Here is a 16973-nt window from a genome sequence, read left to right as displayed (position 1 = left end):
CTGAGAACTTTGTCTACACTGGCCCACACTGGCTATTTTGATGATTTTAGCAACATTTTTATCGAAATTTTTTCAAATTTCGTATTTAAAGTGCGTAATGGGTTCTATAGCACATGACAAAAAATTGTGTAAAATTGTGTGTAAAAACTGTTGTCTGTATGTATAGCCCCCATATAACGATACCACCTGATATTCGGTATTTTGATGATTTTAGAGAAATTTTTCATCGGACTCAATTTTCGCTTTTGAAGCTCGTAATGGGTACTACTAGCCCACATATGACGGTACCACATGTACGGTCCACGATATATGCCCTATATTACTGTACCTCTTGATATTCGGAATTTTGATGATTTTAGCCATATTTATTAATGAAATTGTCTGAAAATTAACAAAAGGTGTTCGTTCCGAGTACTTTGTCCCCTGGATGGTAGGTTCACGATATCGCATATCCCCCATATAACTGTACTTCCCGATATTCGGTATTTTTATGATTTTAGTCACATTTTTCAATGTAATTGTTTCCAATTTTGTATTTAAAGTTTGTAATGGGTACTACAGCCGATGACAAAAAATTACGTATGCAAAACCACGCCTTCGTACAGTGTGAGATACAAAAACTGCAACACTGTCAAACGCCATAATTTTTACATTTTTGTAATTTTATTGAATGAAAGCAAAAAATGTCGGAAATATTATCAAATCTTAGAATAAGTTTAGATTTGTTTGAATTGGTCACCTTTAGCATCACACGCTGCTCGAATGTTGCTCTGCGGTTTTTTGGCTCATTCCCGGCGAAGCGCTTGCTTGAGGAGATCGACATTTTGGTATTTTTTAGTACCAACCTTACTTTCTAAAATACTCCAGACACAATAGTCCAACGGATTGGTATCCGAAGATTTTTGTGGCCATTGTGCGCTGGAAATGAAGCGAGGTACCTCATTTTGTAACCATTCTTGGGTGGAGCGCGTGTTGAATGCGATGGTGCCGAGTCCTATTGGAATGTCCATGGTCAGCGACCAAAATGTTTACGTGTCCAAGGCTTAAATACACCCTCCAGAATATTTTCACCACAATATTCGGCATTTATTCTGATGCCACGGTCGATTAACATCAGATTAACATCGGCTGTTATGGCGGCCCACACCATCACCATGGCCGGCGCTTGAGTTCTGTTGGCCAACGTAAGGGGCACATTTTCAGCTGACCACTTTGGCAAGTAAACACGATCATTTTGTTTGTTTACAAACTGCTTGACAACGAATGTTCTCGGATCGGAGAAAACTAAATCCGGCAGTTCACCACTTTTGGCCAAGCGAAGTCACTATTTAGCTCTTTTGAGTCTATCTTTCTGTTGCGGTGTAAGTTCTTGCACTTTTTGGAATTTCAATGGCTTTATCACGAGCTCATTTTTAATATTTGCCGAATGGAATATTGCCATATGTTCAGCTCACAAGCCATTTTTCGGCCACTGCGTGCCAGATTTGCATACGATCTTGGCAGCAAAAAGTCCACCTTAAAATTTTAGATTCGTTACAACATTTCGAAGTAATAATTTTAGACCTAAGAAAGTATTCTTGATCAAAATTTGACTACGATTTTACCTTGTCCGTCCGTATGTCCGTCTGTTGTAATCACGTTAGAGTCAAAACGAATTAAAATAGGAAGCTAAAATTTTTTGCATAGTTCAGTCTTTTGTCTTCAGGCAAGACAAGCTCGAAAATGGACTAAATCGGTGCACGGCATCGTATAGCCCCCATATAACAGTACCCCCCCGATATTCTGTATTTGATGATTTTAGCCACATTTTTCAATGGAATTGTCTGAAAACCTACACAAGAATTCCCTTCTGAGTACTTTATCCCCTGGAAGTGAAGTGTCTATATTGGTCCACGATATCGAATAGTTCCCATACAACGACACCCCCCGATATTCGCTATTTTGATGATTCGCATTTAAAGTTCGTAATGAGTTCTACAGCCTATGACAAACAATTGTGTATGCAGGTGCTCGTCTCCGTACACAGAGAAAAAAATTAACCTTATACAAGGTTAGCTTAACCATAAATAAACATGATTTGGAGTCTACGTTATGTAAGGTTAATTTAAACATTTTCTTGTTGACTGGTATTTAAAAATAATCATCGTTAATTTAGCTATTCCATGATTGACTTTTTTAACCACGAAAATTGTTGATATTGAAAAAAAAATTGTTGTTTTAACAATGCACTGTTAAATTTTTGTAACCATGAGAATTGTTAATAATAACATTTCATAGTCAGTTTGTCTAAACAGTTTATGTTTAATTTAACAATAAAATTGTTAATGCTATTAACTATGAAGATTGTTATTTATACATTTTTTATAGTTCAGTTAACTATTTATTGTTCACTTCTTTTAACGAGAAACAATTCATATGATAATTTTTAATAATAAATTAACCTTTGTTTGAATAAAACAAGAAAAATTTAATTTTTACAAGTTCATTTATTGTTTATTTATAAATATCGCTTATTTCTAAAATATGTATTTCCATTACAACTAGTGTGTATATTTAAGGGAGGGCTGGTAAAAAAAGATATATGTTTAATATAAATTTTATTTTTTAACGCCTTACCGATTTTGTAGGCTTGAAAATGATTGTCGAATTCAATTTCTATTGGATAGCAAACAACATACAAATCGTCGTTTCTGTTCAAAAAAAACTTAATTTTAAAAAATTTACAGAGATTATTGTGGTACGCAGAAATATAATTATTAATTTTATATTCCTTCCCTTTGTACAGAATTTCTTCAATCAAATTAAACATTAAATTGTACTCTTCTTCTTCTATATCTGAATCTATTAATTCATGGAAATTCGGAAATGTGCTGAGATCTGTATTTTTTGATTGTTTTATTAATTCAACAGTAATAGGAAAACCACTTTTATAACGCAACAAAAACTCAGAAAACTTCAGGCAGGCTTTATTACTCAATGTTAGAGGAGGGTTTAATCTTGAAGTTATACACCGCGAGTACACTTTCGATGGACGATGTTTTGCCTCGAATCTCATCGACCACAAATTTTTAAGGGGGCCACATTTTTTAATTGCTGTCGGATAATGAGTAAGAAAATGGTGCTTTGGTTTGAGTGTTTGTCCGAAAAGTGTTATGTATAAAAAGTGATGATCTTTAATGAGTTTTCTTAAATGTTGTATTTCATTATTTGAAAATGTTGGTTGCAAACTTACATCGACAATTTCTATCAGCAAACACAATAGTTTCCAAAACTTATTGTTCACGGGTACTAAGTCGCCTATCATTAAGGTTATGAAATGTGTAAATGACCAGCATTCGCGTGCAGACATTGTCATCTTATTTTTTTTCAATTTTGTAATGTCAAGGGCAGGAGATATGTTTCCAACTTCTTGGTCTCCGTATTGAAACAATTGTTTTCTTTGATTTATCTGTTCCAATGTGACAATATTTTCTTCAATTAAGCCAAGTAATATTTGACATAAATCATAGATGCAAACGCCTTCAAATAAGTCATGCATTATATCGAAGATAAAGTTTTCTGTTACGTGAAAAGTTTTTATATTGTTGAATACAGAATTTTCATGTATACCACTATCTTGATTATTACCTAGATCTATATCTTGCTCGTAGTTAAGTTTATTACGGAGACTGTTTATATTTTCATTGCAATTATTTTTGGTTTCATTTTTATTCAATTTACAAATTCTACAAAACGAGTATGCGGAGAAACTTTTAGAAAATCCTAATATAGTATTGACACCAAGATTATCACCTGCAACACCACCAAGTACAAAATGAACGCGATAATTTGTGTCATTTACATATATATCCAAGCCAATTTCTTCGAGATATTTAACTTCGTTAACAAGGTGAATGAATGTTTTTTCGTTGCCTAATGCTTTGTAACTGCTTGTCTTAATAAATCCAAAATGAAAAATAAAATCTAATTTTGATTGTAGGTGTTGAGGGATATTAGGAAATATATAGTACGCTGCGCATATAGAATATTTGTGTGAACCTAATGGATTGTTTATTTCGTAATCATCGAAATATAGTATGAAAGGTATAACATATTGTTTCTGCATATTAATAAGTTTGGTTCGAAAAATTTCACCGCATACAAAGTTAGACAATGTGCTACTTTTAATTGATTCGTCTATGTTATTAAGGGTTGAATGCAAAATATTAGGAAGTTGGAAAAATTTCTTAATTTGAAATCGAATTGGCATCATATAGTAATTTAAGAAGACTGGTCGTAAATCAGGGTTACCACGGGAGACTTTTGGCTCTATTGTGTTTGATAAAAGAAATGGTTTTGCTGACTGATATAAATTTTCTTTTTCAATGTACTTCAAAAATTTGTATTCATTTTTAAAATTTTTGAATGGATTCAAACATAATTCAGATACAATTTGTAAAAGGTCACTACTCAGAGAATTCATACTAATTTCTGTAATTATACTTCCCAATGGCATCAAAATTTCTGATACAGACTCCTGAATTTGCCTGACATCCTTACGAGCTAAGTTATCCTTGCAATATAAATGCAACAAAAATTGTAAGGTACGGGTTTTTATTGCATTTATGTAATTAGAAATTTTTTCCAAATCTATGTTGATCATCAACTCAGGATTACTGCACTTTTCTGTTACAAAGTTTTTCTCGGTATTTATTTGAGCCAATTTTCCTAAATGCTTTTCAGACACATCAGCTCCTGGCGAATTTTTTATATGTACTTTAAGTATATGATTTCGAAAGGCTTTCAGGTTGTTGAAAATCTGAAAGCATTCAGGTTGAGCGCACTGTATTTTATCCAATGTGGTTATAAAGTGGTTTTCCTTTAAATGTGTTACTAAATCTTTTATACTGTTATACATTTTTGAACATTTAAAACAAATTAAAGTCATTTTCAAAGTTTAATAGAAATTAGTGTTGTCAGTGTTCGTGTAAATAATTTATCAGAGAAATAATCGATGGAGATGATTTATCAAAAGGTGTAGTAATGTTATAAAAAAATTTTTGAATAAAGTACCAAACGCCTTCACTGGCTTTAGGGTAACTTAAATTAAGTACGTTAAATATTTTGAAAGTTACGTCGACACATTCAATGTACGAGTTTAAGGAATACAATACACTATCAAAATATATAAAAAATTGGTTAATGTTTAACATACTTGCTCCGACAACTATAATAATCGGTTGTAATGTATTGGATGAAGCGTAATATTTCTCCTTGAGTCCGTTTATTTTCACTTCGTAGTCACTTAAGTTGGTAACATGCAACGTCAAGCTCTCCTGTGCGTCACTGATTGTGAACTTTTTTAAAACATTCCCATCTTGGCTTTTAAAACGAGCGGTAGGCTTGATGACACTGTTCAAAAGTTTTATGACCATGTAATTGACACTGTCTGTAAGTTAACATTTGATTTTAAATCCATAAAGTTACAGCTTAAATGTATTTTTATTAACATTTAGTTACCTTTGTTCGATAGTTGTTTGCACAATGCTAGTTCTTCACGGGATGCTTGGTCTTTGATGTTGCTATTGAAAAAATCTATGATACGGTTGATAAACTTCTCCCATTTGGAGTATAGGAGATTCTCACTGTCTGGATATAATAATTTGAAATCGCTTTTAATCTGGAAAAGTTTAAGATTTTATGTTAAAATTTTGTATGCGTATCTTACTATTATTTAATGTAATAAAGGACCCTAATCAGGAAATTTTGAAATATTTTCTTAATTGTGGCATAGTGTAATTTATGTACCAAAACGTAACCGAAAGATTGTTTGTAGCCCGGCCAATGATTCAGAAGGACTACGTTGCTTTTTGCTGCTTTTATGTCTTTTTTACGAATAGGAAACGTGGTGACCCAAAATTCAGATGCCTTTGTTTGATTGCAGCTGTTCGACAAACATTTAGACACATCTGTTCTTAATATTTCTTTCAAAGATGACAGAGTTTTTTCGTCTATTTCATCTTCTTCACTTGATTCGTTTATTTGATTCGACAAGGAGCGACCGAGAACTTTACGACGTTTGCTTTTTAAATTATGATACTTATCATATAGCCTCCCACTTGGATTTTTGCGTGGTCCACGTGGAATAAAGTAAAAATCCTACAAATCGATAAAATATAAATTTTTTTCAATAAATTATTATGGCACAAGGTTCCAGAAGATTTTTATTTTTTGTTATGTAAAGCTTTTCAGCTTACAATTTAGAAAAGATTTACAAAAAATTTTAAAAATGTTCCGGAATCTCATGACTGTATACGGATTGAAGCTTATACCTTATTTTCGTTCGGAAATAGACTAAGTATTTGTTCGCAAATTAATGTGAAGTCAGAAATATGCAATATGCAATTGCTCGTGACAACTTCTTCTAATATAATGGAAATTATATCATGTCGGTGAGATTCTAACAACTGATTGTTTTCCGTATAGTAATCAACAATTGCTCTTCCTTTACCGCAAGATCTTAAAATCTGTGCAATGTCATTGAAACCCTACGGAGAAGATGTTAAGACAATATGGGCAATTTAAATTTTTTAAAGTTATACTTTTGAATTTGCCGGCGAATTCAGCCAAGTCCCAACTTTGCTGTGTACGGATAACGTTTCATTACTTTGTGGACACTATGGATTCAAATGTATTTAAATGTATTCTAAAATAATATTATAGTTAAACCCACAATTTTCTCCTTCCATAAAAATAATTTCTCTCTGAATCGAATACGTTTTCCTAGTACTGGAATAATTTCCTTTAAGTCCTCATTAGTTAAGTGTTTCAATTCGTTGATTGTGATTTCGTTTTCTGTTAATCAAATAAGTTCACTATTCTGGAGAAATAAATAAGTAAAAAATACCAACCTTGCAACACACTGTACATTTCTGGGAACTCCCATTCATCCAAGAGTGATTTTAACTTACATTCCTCAGCCATAGTGAAAAAAACAACAAAACACCAAACACCGACTGCAAATACAGAAGAAGAAAGTAGTAGTTAATAAAAACAAATAGTATTGTCACAACTTACCAAAAATGTACGCACGAGCACCCAAAAAAAAAGACACCAGAAAAAGAACAACTGAAAGAAAAAACAAAAAGATATACATAAATATTTATGAACACTGTCGCTTCAACAACAACAACAACGTACATTTGGTGACAAATGCATACGCTAATGAACGGCGCAGCAGCCACAAGCAAAGACAAAAAGAACACATATGTATGAAAAAACACTCACACATTATTTCTTTCCTCATTTTTGCTTGTCGCTGCATATACGTTGTTTGTTTCTTTATTGTAATTTATAGTTTATTTGATAGACAAATCTGATACAATTTGAATATAGCAATAACACATTACTATATTGAAATAGTATCAGGGTTTTCTATTAAAACAAATACAAATTACAATAAAAATATTTGTTAATTTCAGTTTTTACTTACCTTTATATCAAGCACTATTCCCACGAGCACGTGCACTGCTCCCTTGCACTATTCAACACCAACTAAAGCAGAGATTGTCTATTTGATCTTTCTTACACATATTCAGACCACAGAAAGAGATTCGATAAAGAGAAGGAGGGGGAATATGACAGTCACATTCGTTGCAACTTCGTATATTGCAATATTGAACTTCGTCAAACACAAAGCAGTTCAAAATTTTTGACCACAACAGAGCCGAAGGCTCTTTAAATTTTTATGTATCTCTCACATTTTTCCGTCTCTCTCAAAAAACAACAACCTTATACAACGTTAATTCAACTATTTTTCATATACATTTGACCTTATATAACGTTATTTTGTCTTTGTAATCTCAAACATTTACCATGAAAAAATTAACCATGCACATGGTTAAAAAAGTCATTGTATTTTCGGCTCTGTGTATAGCCCCCATTTAATGATACCTCCCGATATTCCATATTTTGATGATTATAGGGACATTATTCACCGGAATTTTTCAAATTTCGTTTTTGAAGCTCGAAATGGGTACTACAATTTGGAAATTGTTAAAGTTCCTTCAAAATGGTGGAGGGTATTAAAAGATCGGCTCGGCCGAACTTATCTGCTTTTTTACTTTTTATTCCTTATTAAATTTGAAGACAGGCTTTGAAGATTTTATTTTTGCCAGTTATCGTATTATCTAATTTGACTAACCCAGCCCTATCCCTTCACCCAATACCAAATTTAGTACCACTTAGAATTTTTCGAACAATTATAGTACACAATTTCAATAATACCTTCATATCGTAACCACATCTATATCAAATTGCAGGCTTTAAGCTCTTTATGTACTTTTCGTACAATTATAATGCAGATACCAATAAATTTGAGGATTTCAACCATATCCTCTCACCTAATACCAGTTTTAGTACCATTCAGTACTTTTTGTACAAATACAGGACGCATTTTCAAACCACTGCCGAATCTCAAACACAGATACTATTTCATCAAATGTCAAAGCTTTATCTCTATCCCTCCATCCAATACCAAATATAGTACCGTTCAGTACTTTTCGTATAATTATAGTATATGTTTTCAAAACCACCTCCATATGTCCAGGTTAGACATGATCTTCAGATTTCATGCACTATCTGTTCGCCCTATACCAAATTGTACCAAATATAGTACTATTTACTACTTTCGTGCACTTGTAGTACTCATTTCCAAAACAATCTCTTTATCACAAATCAACCACCAAAAGGGACACCAATGCAAAATTTCAAAATTTAGGGGTCGCAATGTCCTTCGGGGTTCTTAATATAACAAAGCCTTTTGTTTCCCAAGAGGAGTTTACCATCGTCAGACTTTGAACGCCATTTTGACAAAGAGTTGTTACACCACTTTCCATGAAGTTCAGGGCATCAATTAAGTCTTATATATATGATGTTTCAATGATATCGGGAACATATTACGGCTCTCAGGTAGCTCAAGAGTGTAATTAGGAGATTAAAGTTAATTTCGATCGCGTTTCGTTAATTTGAAAAGTTACCTTAATTCGTTGTCATTTATTTTATTAATCATTGACTCGCACTCACTCGTATTTATAGTTACTGTGTCCTGCGCTGTTTACATGCAAAGTTTTGTTAGCATATGTGTGTATGCTCACTGATGAATAGACGTGCTTGCCATTTCGTTGGAATATATTAGAATAGAATAGAATAGTAGAATATTTCGGATTTGGATCCTCAACGCTTAAGAGTTATAAATACGAGTGAGCAGGTGGCCAGCCAGTCACTTCAGATTTCTTAATTAAACGTCGATAAATTAAGAGATAATGTAAAGGTGTGTGCTAAATAGAGTAAGAGCTATTTTGTGAAGTGTGTAAAGAACTGATGTAGCCATGGGGATCAGGGTCCCGTAGGTATTTTTCAGAACAGTTTGAGTGAAAAATTTCGTGTTTTGGCTTTTGACCCAAAAGTTGCTGGTGTACAGTTACGTCGTGTGTGAAATTTTGAATAAAGCATTGTTAAGATGCCTGGAAACTTTTATGTCAATATCACATTTTTCCGAACTTATTTCTATTGCTGAAAAGAAAATTTAATTTTTATTCTCTATCGAAAAGTGCTCATCAAGTAGTGCATGTTTCTACCGGATCTGACCATAAAAGCGATATTTTCCAATGAAACCCAAATTTGCACAATTATTCCATTAATTGGGGTTAGATCTTATGCACACTGATACATGCACACACAAACACACACACACAAACAAAATGCTAGAGAAAGAAATTTATGAAAAAAATACATATAATACGTTTATGCTATTTGTTAAGCAATTATCGGAGAAACGGGCGAAAACAACAACCGCAACAGCAGCAATATCAGTTGCCAGCAGTCATTGCACCCTCCATCCATCGATGTATGTATGTGTGTGAGTGTGTGTGTGTGCGGTATGTATGATGTGAGTACACTTCTAATCTGTCTCTTTTTTGTGCCATTTGTTTGCCACAATCTTGCCAATGTTCAAAAATACAATGCTGTTTTTTGCGAGCGTTAAATTTATTGTTGTTTCTCAAGAGTTCAATGACACTTGACGCCAAAAACTACATCGGCAGCAGCAGCAGCAACAACGCTAGAAAAAACGCACACATGTCTCATAGGTTCCACAAGAGGTGCTGGTGGCGGTGCCGGTTCCGATGCCATTGTTGGTCGGTTCTGCCGGGTGCTACTCATGTATTTGTATTTTTTTCTTGAAAATTCTAATTGTTGTTGTTGTATTCTTGTGAAATGCTCTTGCAAAAAAAGATCCCACAACCCACTCAAACGCAACGACGCAACGATGATCGTCAAAGACCTAAATAACAGCCAGTCATAAAAAATATAAGTATGAATGGTTGAGTGAATAAGACGATAGTCAACCAGCCGCACACCCAAAATATGTTTCTATGCACGAATCACACCATCATAAAATTGAAAAAAAAAAAAAAAACAAAGCAGAACTAATTTTTTGTCAGTTTGTTGTTTTTAAATTATGAAAAAATGCAGAAATTTATTTTGTGAGGATCATTGTTAAATATTTGAAGCTTCTGCCTCTAAGGGTAAAAAAAGGGATACTAAGTTGAAAACTAAAGCCTTACCATTTTTGCCTTCAACAAAGGAATCAAATCGATTTTATATATATCTATAGTTTCCGTATATGTATTTTGCCTGAAGAAAAGAAAATTAATGGTTCCATAAAATCAGATCAAGTTTCACTCTCTACTCGAATTCGGGCGGGTGTATTCCTGAGAGTACACAGGTAAAAAATAAGCTAAGTTAAAGGAACTTGAAAATTAAAAAAAAAATCAGTAGAAAATTACCTCTCACATGAAACCCCTTATATGGGGCTTTACGAAGACGTTTTCCTTCATAAGAAATAGGCTGTAGAATCCACTACGAACTTCAATTACGAAATTTGAAACACAATTATAATACGCATTTGCAAAACCACTTGCATAGCATAATTTCACATACCAACAGATACCTCAATGTCAAATTTCTAATTTCCAGCTCTATACCTTCACCCAATACCCAATATAGTATCACTTAGAACTTTTCGAACAATTATAGTACACAATTCCAATACTATCTTCATATCTTAACCACCTAAATCAACAATGATATCTATATCAAATTCCAGGATTTCAGCTCTATTCCTTCACCAAATTTAGTACTATTTAGTACGTTTCGTACAATTAAAGTACACATTTCCAAAACCACCACCATATGTCTATTCCATATACCAACAGAGATTTCAATATCAAATTTGAGGATTCCAGACCTATCACCTCACCCAAAAAAATGAGTACTCCCCGTACAAATATAGGAAGCATTTCCAAACCACCGCCAAATCTTAAACATATATACCATCAGTAGTCCAAATATCAAATTTAAGATTTTTATCTCTATTCCATCAGCTAAATTGAAGGAATTTAAAAATTTAAAAAAAATTCCGGCAAAAATGTCGCTAAAATCATCAAAATATCTAATATTGGGAGGTACCGTTCTATGGGGGCTTTACGACGACGTGGACCTGCGTAGACACTTTTTATACCCTACACCACATAGTGGTAAGGGTATTATGTCTTTGTGCATTTGGTGATCAGCATAGAACCATAATTTGAGTCGATTTATGCATGTCTGTCCGTTCGCCCGTCCGTCTGTCCATGTATTTTTGTAAACAAAATGCAGGTCTCATTTATTATTCGATTGAGATGAAATTTTGCAAAAGTCATTTGTTTGGCCCAAGGACGAATCCTATTGAAATTGGAGATAATCGGTAAAAATTTAGATATAGCTCCCATATATATATATTCGTCCGATTTGCCTTTTTTGTGCACCAAACGTATAATATCAGCCCAAATAGTATGGAATTTTGCACATACAATCAAATTAGGCCTGAAAAAAAGTATGACAAATTTGATCGAAATTGGTTCATATATAGCTATAGCTCCCATATATATTGTTCAGCCGATTTGTTATTTTTGTCCTCCGCAGCCGTAATATGCACTCTGTAACAACAATATTTGGGGAAATATATCAAATACAGCTCAGAAATGCCTTTACTAAATTTTATCAAGATCGGTACAGATTTGGATATAGCTCCCATATATATGTAACTTCGTCCGATTTACCTTTTATTGTGCACCAAACGTCTAATATTTGCTCAAATGGGATGGAATTTGGCACTTACGACCAAGCTGGTATGTCAATTTGGTGAAGATCGTTTCAGATATAGATATAGCTCCCATTCATATTTTTCATCCGATTTGTTATATTTGTTACCCACAGCCGTAATAGGCGCTCCGTAAAAACGATATTCAGGGAAATATATCCAATACAGCTCAAAAATATCTTTGCCAAGTTTTATCGAGATCGGTTCAGCTCCAATATATATCTTTATCCGATTTCAAGTTAATTGTGCACCAAATGGGCAGTACAAGCCCCAATTGAAAAGATACAAATTCTTCGGCAAATTTAGTCCTTTGAACTTAAATTATATTTTTAATCATAGCTTGTATGATTTAGTTATCCCACAAAAACTTTTAATTGTTATGTGAAGCTCTACTAAAGACTTTCTTTACTGGTTTTATCATACATTGTAGTACCCATTACGAACTTCAACTAAGAAATTTGAAACAATTCCTGTAAAAAATATTGTTAAAATCATCAACATACCGGCTGTCATATAGCCCCCATATGATGGGAGGTATCATCATATGGGGGCTATATGAAAAAGTGGACCCATGGCCCGAACTTAACCTGCCTACTGGCAAAATACATATGTGTGCAAAATGTTAGCCTTCTATCTCAGTTCATTCGAAAGATGCCGTGATTGCAACAGACAGACAGACGGACGCCGCTAAATTTTAGAATTTTAAGCAGATGTAGCATACATATAGGGTAAGATGAAAAAACTGCAAAAGCATTTTGGTGAAAATTTTCCGGAAAAAAAGTTATTCCTGGTGGAATTCAAGCGTGATAGTGTGATTTCTTTACATTTAGCTGGAAAACCACAAGTGGCTATCGTTAGAGCACTGCAGCATTTAAATGTGAAAAAATCTTTTATGTCGAAAAATGGCTCATGAGCTTAACATATCGAAACATTCCATTCTTCAAATATGAAAATTGAGCTTGGCTTTACATATATATTCCAAAAACACAGCAACAGAAAATAATAGACTCAAAATAGTTAAAGAGTTGCTTCGCTTGGCCGAAAGTGGTGAACTGCAGAATTTGGTTTTCTCCGATGAGAGCCTATGACAAAAAACTGTATATGCAGGACGACGTCTTCATATAGCCCCCATATAGCGGTTTTCCGGTGAGTGGTATTTTTCAAGTTCTTTTAAAATGGTGGAGGGTACTATATGTTTGGCCCATATGAACTTAGCTACTTTTTTATTAGTTTAAAAATCTCATTATGCATCTCAATATCTTAAGGACTTTTTTCATTCTATTCCAAGTGTATCACATCTACAGAAACATTAACAATTACAATGTTGTAGGGTACCACTGGGTCGGCCCGCCCAACTGTAGTTATTCCCTACTTGTATATTTAGTTATGCTCATATAAAATAATATATATAATATTCAATCAAAACTGCACTATTTTATTTATCAATATGAATTTCTTTCCTTGAATGATAACAATTCCGAAAAACATTTAGTCAACTATTATTGAAAGCAAAAAAAAAAAAAAAAAATTATAAACTATGTGCCCATAAAAACACGTTTCACACTTTAAAAGGCATTGCCATAGACAGACGATAAGAAAATGGCAAGAAAAAAAGCTTTGCTAACGGATTAAAAAAATAGTTTTTTGATTCATAAATAGAATGAAAAAATATTGTAGTGAAATTCGGTGAAGTTCAAGGTATAATCAACCAAAAATAAAAACTATTTAGCCCACACACGCACAGGCAGCGAAGCGAATTCGAGAGCAAGTACAGCAACAACAAAAAACTGGCAAACCACTTATCGCACCACCAACTACTCATACGACAAGCATAAAATCTAGTAGACGGCATACGTAATTTGTGCCAACAACAAAAAATAGCAAAAAAACTGCCAAAAATTTGGTCGAGTCGAAACTGGTATACCCTTTGATTTTCCAAAAAAATTTTAATAGTTAAACCATTTATGCTGCCAATAAGGGGTCCTCCTTCCTCTAATCAAATTTGGAGCAAATATTTCAAATGTTTTTATAACAAAAGTCCATTATTCAGGCAGAGTGTGAAATACAATTTTGGACTCGAAAAGAATATAACACTCCTATAACACTATATTTCCGACTCCTATAACACCAGTTTCCACATCGTATCATAAATTTTATCACTTTTTAAAATTAACATTTTTGTAGCCGACTTTTAAGCGCCTCCAATAATATCTAAAATTAAAGGAAACGCTATTCGACACCATTTAAAATTATTCCAGTGACAGCTACTAAAGCACTTTGGTGAAAATTTTCCAGAAAAAAAGTCATTCGTGATAGAATTCAAGCTGGATAGTGTGATTTTTTTATATTTGGCTGGAGAACCACAAGTGGTTAGACCTCTCCAGCATTTAAATATGAGTAAATCTTTGGTGTCTCGTACCATCGCTCGTTATCGTGATACTGGTAGCGTAGCCCGACGTGAAGGAAGTGGACGGAAGAAAACAGTAACATCAGCAGAAATGGTTCGAAAAGTAAAGAAGCGAAGAAGGTCGAAACGCAGTGGCCGAAAAATGGCACGTGAGCTGAACATATAGCAATATTCCATTCGGCAAATATTGAAAAATTAGCTCGATGTAAAGCCATTGAAATTTGAAAACGGGCAAGAACTTACACCGCAACAGAAAGAAAATAGATTCAAAAGACCATGGTGATGATGTTGGCCGCCATAACATCCGATAGTCGCTCTCCGCTCGTATTAATCGACCGTGGCATAAGAATAAATACGGAATTTTATCGCGAAACTAAGCTGGAGGGTGGTTTTAAACCTTGGGCACGCAAACATTTTGGCCGCAGACCTTGGACATTCCAACAGGACTCAGCACCATCACACTCAGCACGAGCAGCCCAAGAATGGTTACAAAATGAGGTTCCTCGCTTAATTTCCAGCGCACAATGGTCACCAAAATCTCCGGATACCAATCCGTTGGACTATTGCGTGTGACGGTTTCATTAGTCGTTTGAAGACCATAATTCGTGCCAAAGGTGACCAATTCGAATAAATCTAAATTTATTCTGAAATTTGATGCTATTTCCGACACTTTTTGCTTTCATTCAATAAAATTAAAAAAAGTAAAAATTATGGCGTTTGACTTTCTTGCAGTTTTTTATCTCACCCTGTAGAAGCGATATACGATATCGTGGACCCATATAGACAATTCTCTTCCAGGGGATAGAGTACTCACGAGAACTCCTTGTGTAGAATTTCAGTCATTGAATAATGTGGCTAAAATCATCAAAATACCGAATGCCGGGAGGTACCGTTATATGGGGGCTATACGATATCGTGGATCGATATAGCCCATTGTCGAACTTGACCTACCTGCAGATAAATGACAGATCGGTGCAAAATTTGAGCTTCGTATCTTTTCTTGTTTTGACTCTAGTGTGATTACAACATACGGACGGACGGGTCCTTTTTGGGCCTACAATTATTATTTCGATGAGTGGCAATCAGAATGACGAACTTAATATACCATCAATGCTATATATGGTGGAGGGTATAATAAGTAGAGTTACATATGACTCTTATATTATGAACATTATGTGTATACTAGTCTTTATCCGACCTACCGATGATATCCAACGTCTTAATATTTGAGAGACGGCAGGAGGTTATGGCATATATTTCAAATAACTGGGATATAGTAAAGTGTAGAACTAATAGAATTTTTATTATGATGTTATCCTCGCTCTTGAAAATAATTCATATCCATTGTTTCTTACCTCGCTCCAAAACAACTATTGACTCTATATGTCCGATACATACATAAGGGCCAACGCAGCATACCCCCATCCTCCATTGTAGGGTAGTTAATAATCTAAAAAAAGAACAAAAAATTGTAGATTCTTTGCTGTCTACACTATTCTTGAAGTAAGCACAAATTAGTAAAAGAATAAAGAGGTAATAAACAAAACAATAAAAAAAGAAAGAAACAAAAACCGACTGAATAGAAAATGAATTCGTAAAAAAATTGCTTGACGTTTGGAATGAACAACAACTAACGCAGTTTTTTTTTTTTTTTTTTTTTTTGATAATGTGATTTGTCTATAAACGAAGGCAAATAAATTAAAAAAGTGATTTCTTCGTTCTGAGATTGTTGTTGCGAAGCTATTCGCACTTGTAGCGATGACCATCTCTACAAGTGTGTATGAGTAGAACAAGACAATAAAGAGTACAACATGTTATTTGAGTAAACAAATGTTGAGCTTACTCAATTTGAGCTATATTCGCCCCTTGGCCAATTGTACTCATTTTTGCTGATACGCATGTGTTTTAAATGCGTGGTGTTGGAATTGCAGTTTTCGAATTTTGAAAAAAGTTAAAATTAGAAACGAAAAGAGGAACTGATATTTGCATTTTTACAGAAATTATAACAAAATTTTTCTAGAAAAAATACATTGTTTTTCAAATTGGAATCTTTTGAAAACGGCTAGAGATGTTGAAGAAATATAAGCAGAGCAAAATTAAGAATATATTTAATATCCAGAAATACCAAAGATTATAATGTTTGATCGAAATTTATGTATATATACTGCACTATGCATTTACATAAAAAAAAAAAACAGTGAAGAAAGTCCTAATATCGGGCGGGCCGACTTTATGATACCCTACATCACTTTGCTACTTTGTTTGCTACTTTAGTAGAGCTCCACATAACAATTAAAAGTTTTTATGGGAGAATTCAATCATACACGCTTAATTCTCCGAAGCATTTGTATCTTTTCAATTCGAGTTTGTATTGCCCATTTGGTG

The 16973-nt window shown here is 33.8% G+C and overlaps 3 protein-coding genes across 5 annotated transcripts in view; all 3 read right to left on the bottom strand.

Moving 5' to 3' along the window:
• Positions 1-16973, bottom strand: part of LOC131800731 (cytochrome b-c1 complex subunit Rieske, mitochondrial-like) — a 307140-nt gene that overhangs the window by 130759 nt on the left and 159408 nt on the right. The gene's annotated exons all lie outside the window — the stretch shown is intronic.
• Positions 2467-4927, bottom strand: LOC131800730 (uncharacterized). Its single transcript, XM_059118413.1, has one exon. The coding sequence runs from the start codon at positions 4925-4927 to the stop codon at positions 2498-2500; it is 2430 nt and encodes an 809-aa protein (XP_058974396.1). The 3' UTR covers positions 2467-2497.
• Positions 4956-7842, bottom strand: LOC101890023 (uncharacterized). Of its 3 annotated transcripts, none has more exons than XM_059118417.1 (9): positions 7472-7842; positions 7074-7107; positions 6891-6973; positions 6713-6834; positions 6582-6656; positions 6312-6527; positions 5788-6138; positions 5500-5659; positions 4956-5428 (listed from the first exon to the last, which is right to left on the bottom strand). In XM_059118417.1, exons 3-9 carry the CDS (start codon positions 6961-6963, stop codon positions 4956-4958), a joined length of 1470 nt encoding a protein of 489 aa, XP_058974400.1. In that variant the 5' UTR covers positions 6964-6973; positions 7074-7107; positions 7472-7842. The 3 variants fall into 3 exon arrangements, with proteins under 3 accessions (XP_058974400.1, XP_058974399.1, XP_058974398.1); XM_059118416.1 differs by having other exon boundaries at positions 6891-6995; positions 7057-7107; positions 7472-7841; XM_059118415.1 differs by lacking the exons at positions 7074-7107; positions 7472-7842 and adding an exon at positions 7353-7431 and having other exon boundaries at positions 6891-6945.

This window comes from Musca domestica, unplaced genomic scaffold, assembly GCF_030504385.1.
Source record: "Musca domestica strain aabys unplaced genomic scaffold, Musca_domestica.polishedcontigs.V.1.1 128, whole genome shotgun sequence".
Classification (NCBI taxonomy): Eukaryota; Metazoa; Arthropoda; class Insecta; order Diptera; family Muscidae; genus Musca; species Musca domestica.
Note: the sequence above shows the minus strand (reverse complement) of the source record. Positions and strands in the feature narration are given on the sequence as shown.

Coding starts and splice junctions, on each gene's coding strand:
- LOC131800730 (XM_059118413.1), bottom strand. CDS start 4,927: ATGACTTTAATTTGTTTTAAATGTTCAAAAATGTATAACAGTATAAAA.
- LOC101890023 (XM_059118415.1), bottom strand. CDS start 7,385: ATGTGTTATTGCTATATTCAAATTGTATCAGAT. Junction 6,528..6,581: donor ATTCGCCGGCAAATTCAAAA/GTATAACTTTAA, acceptor TCTTCTCCGTAG/GGTTTCAATGACATTGCACA. Junction 5,429..5,499: donor CAAACAACTATCGAACAAAG/GTAACTAAATGT, acceptor GTTAACTTACAG/ACAGTGTCAATTACATGGTC.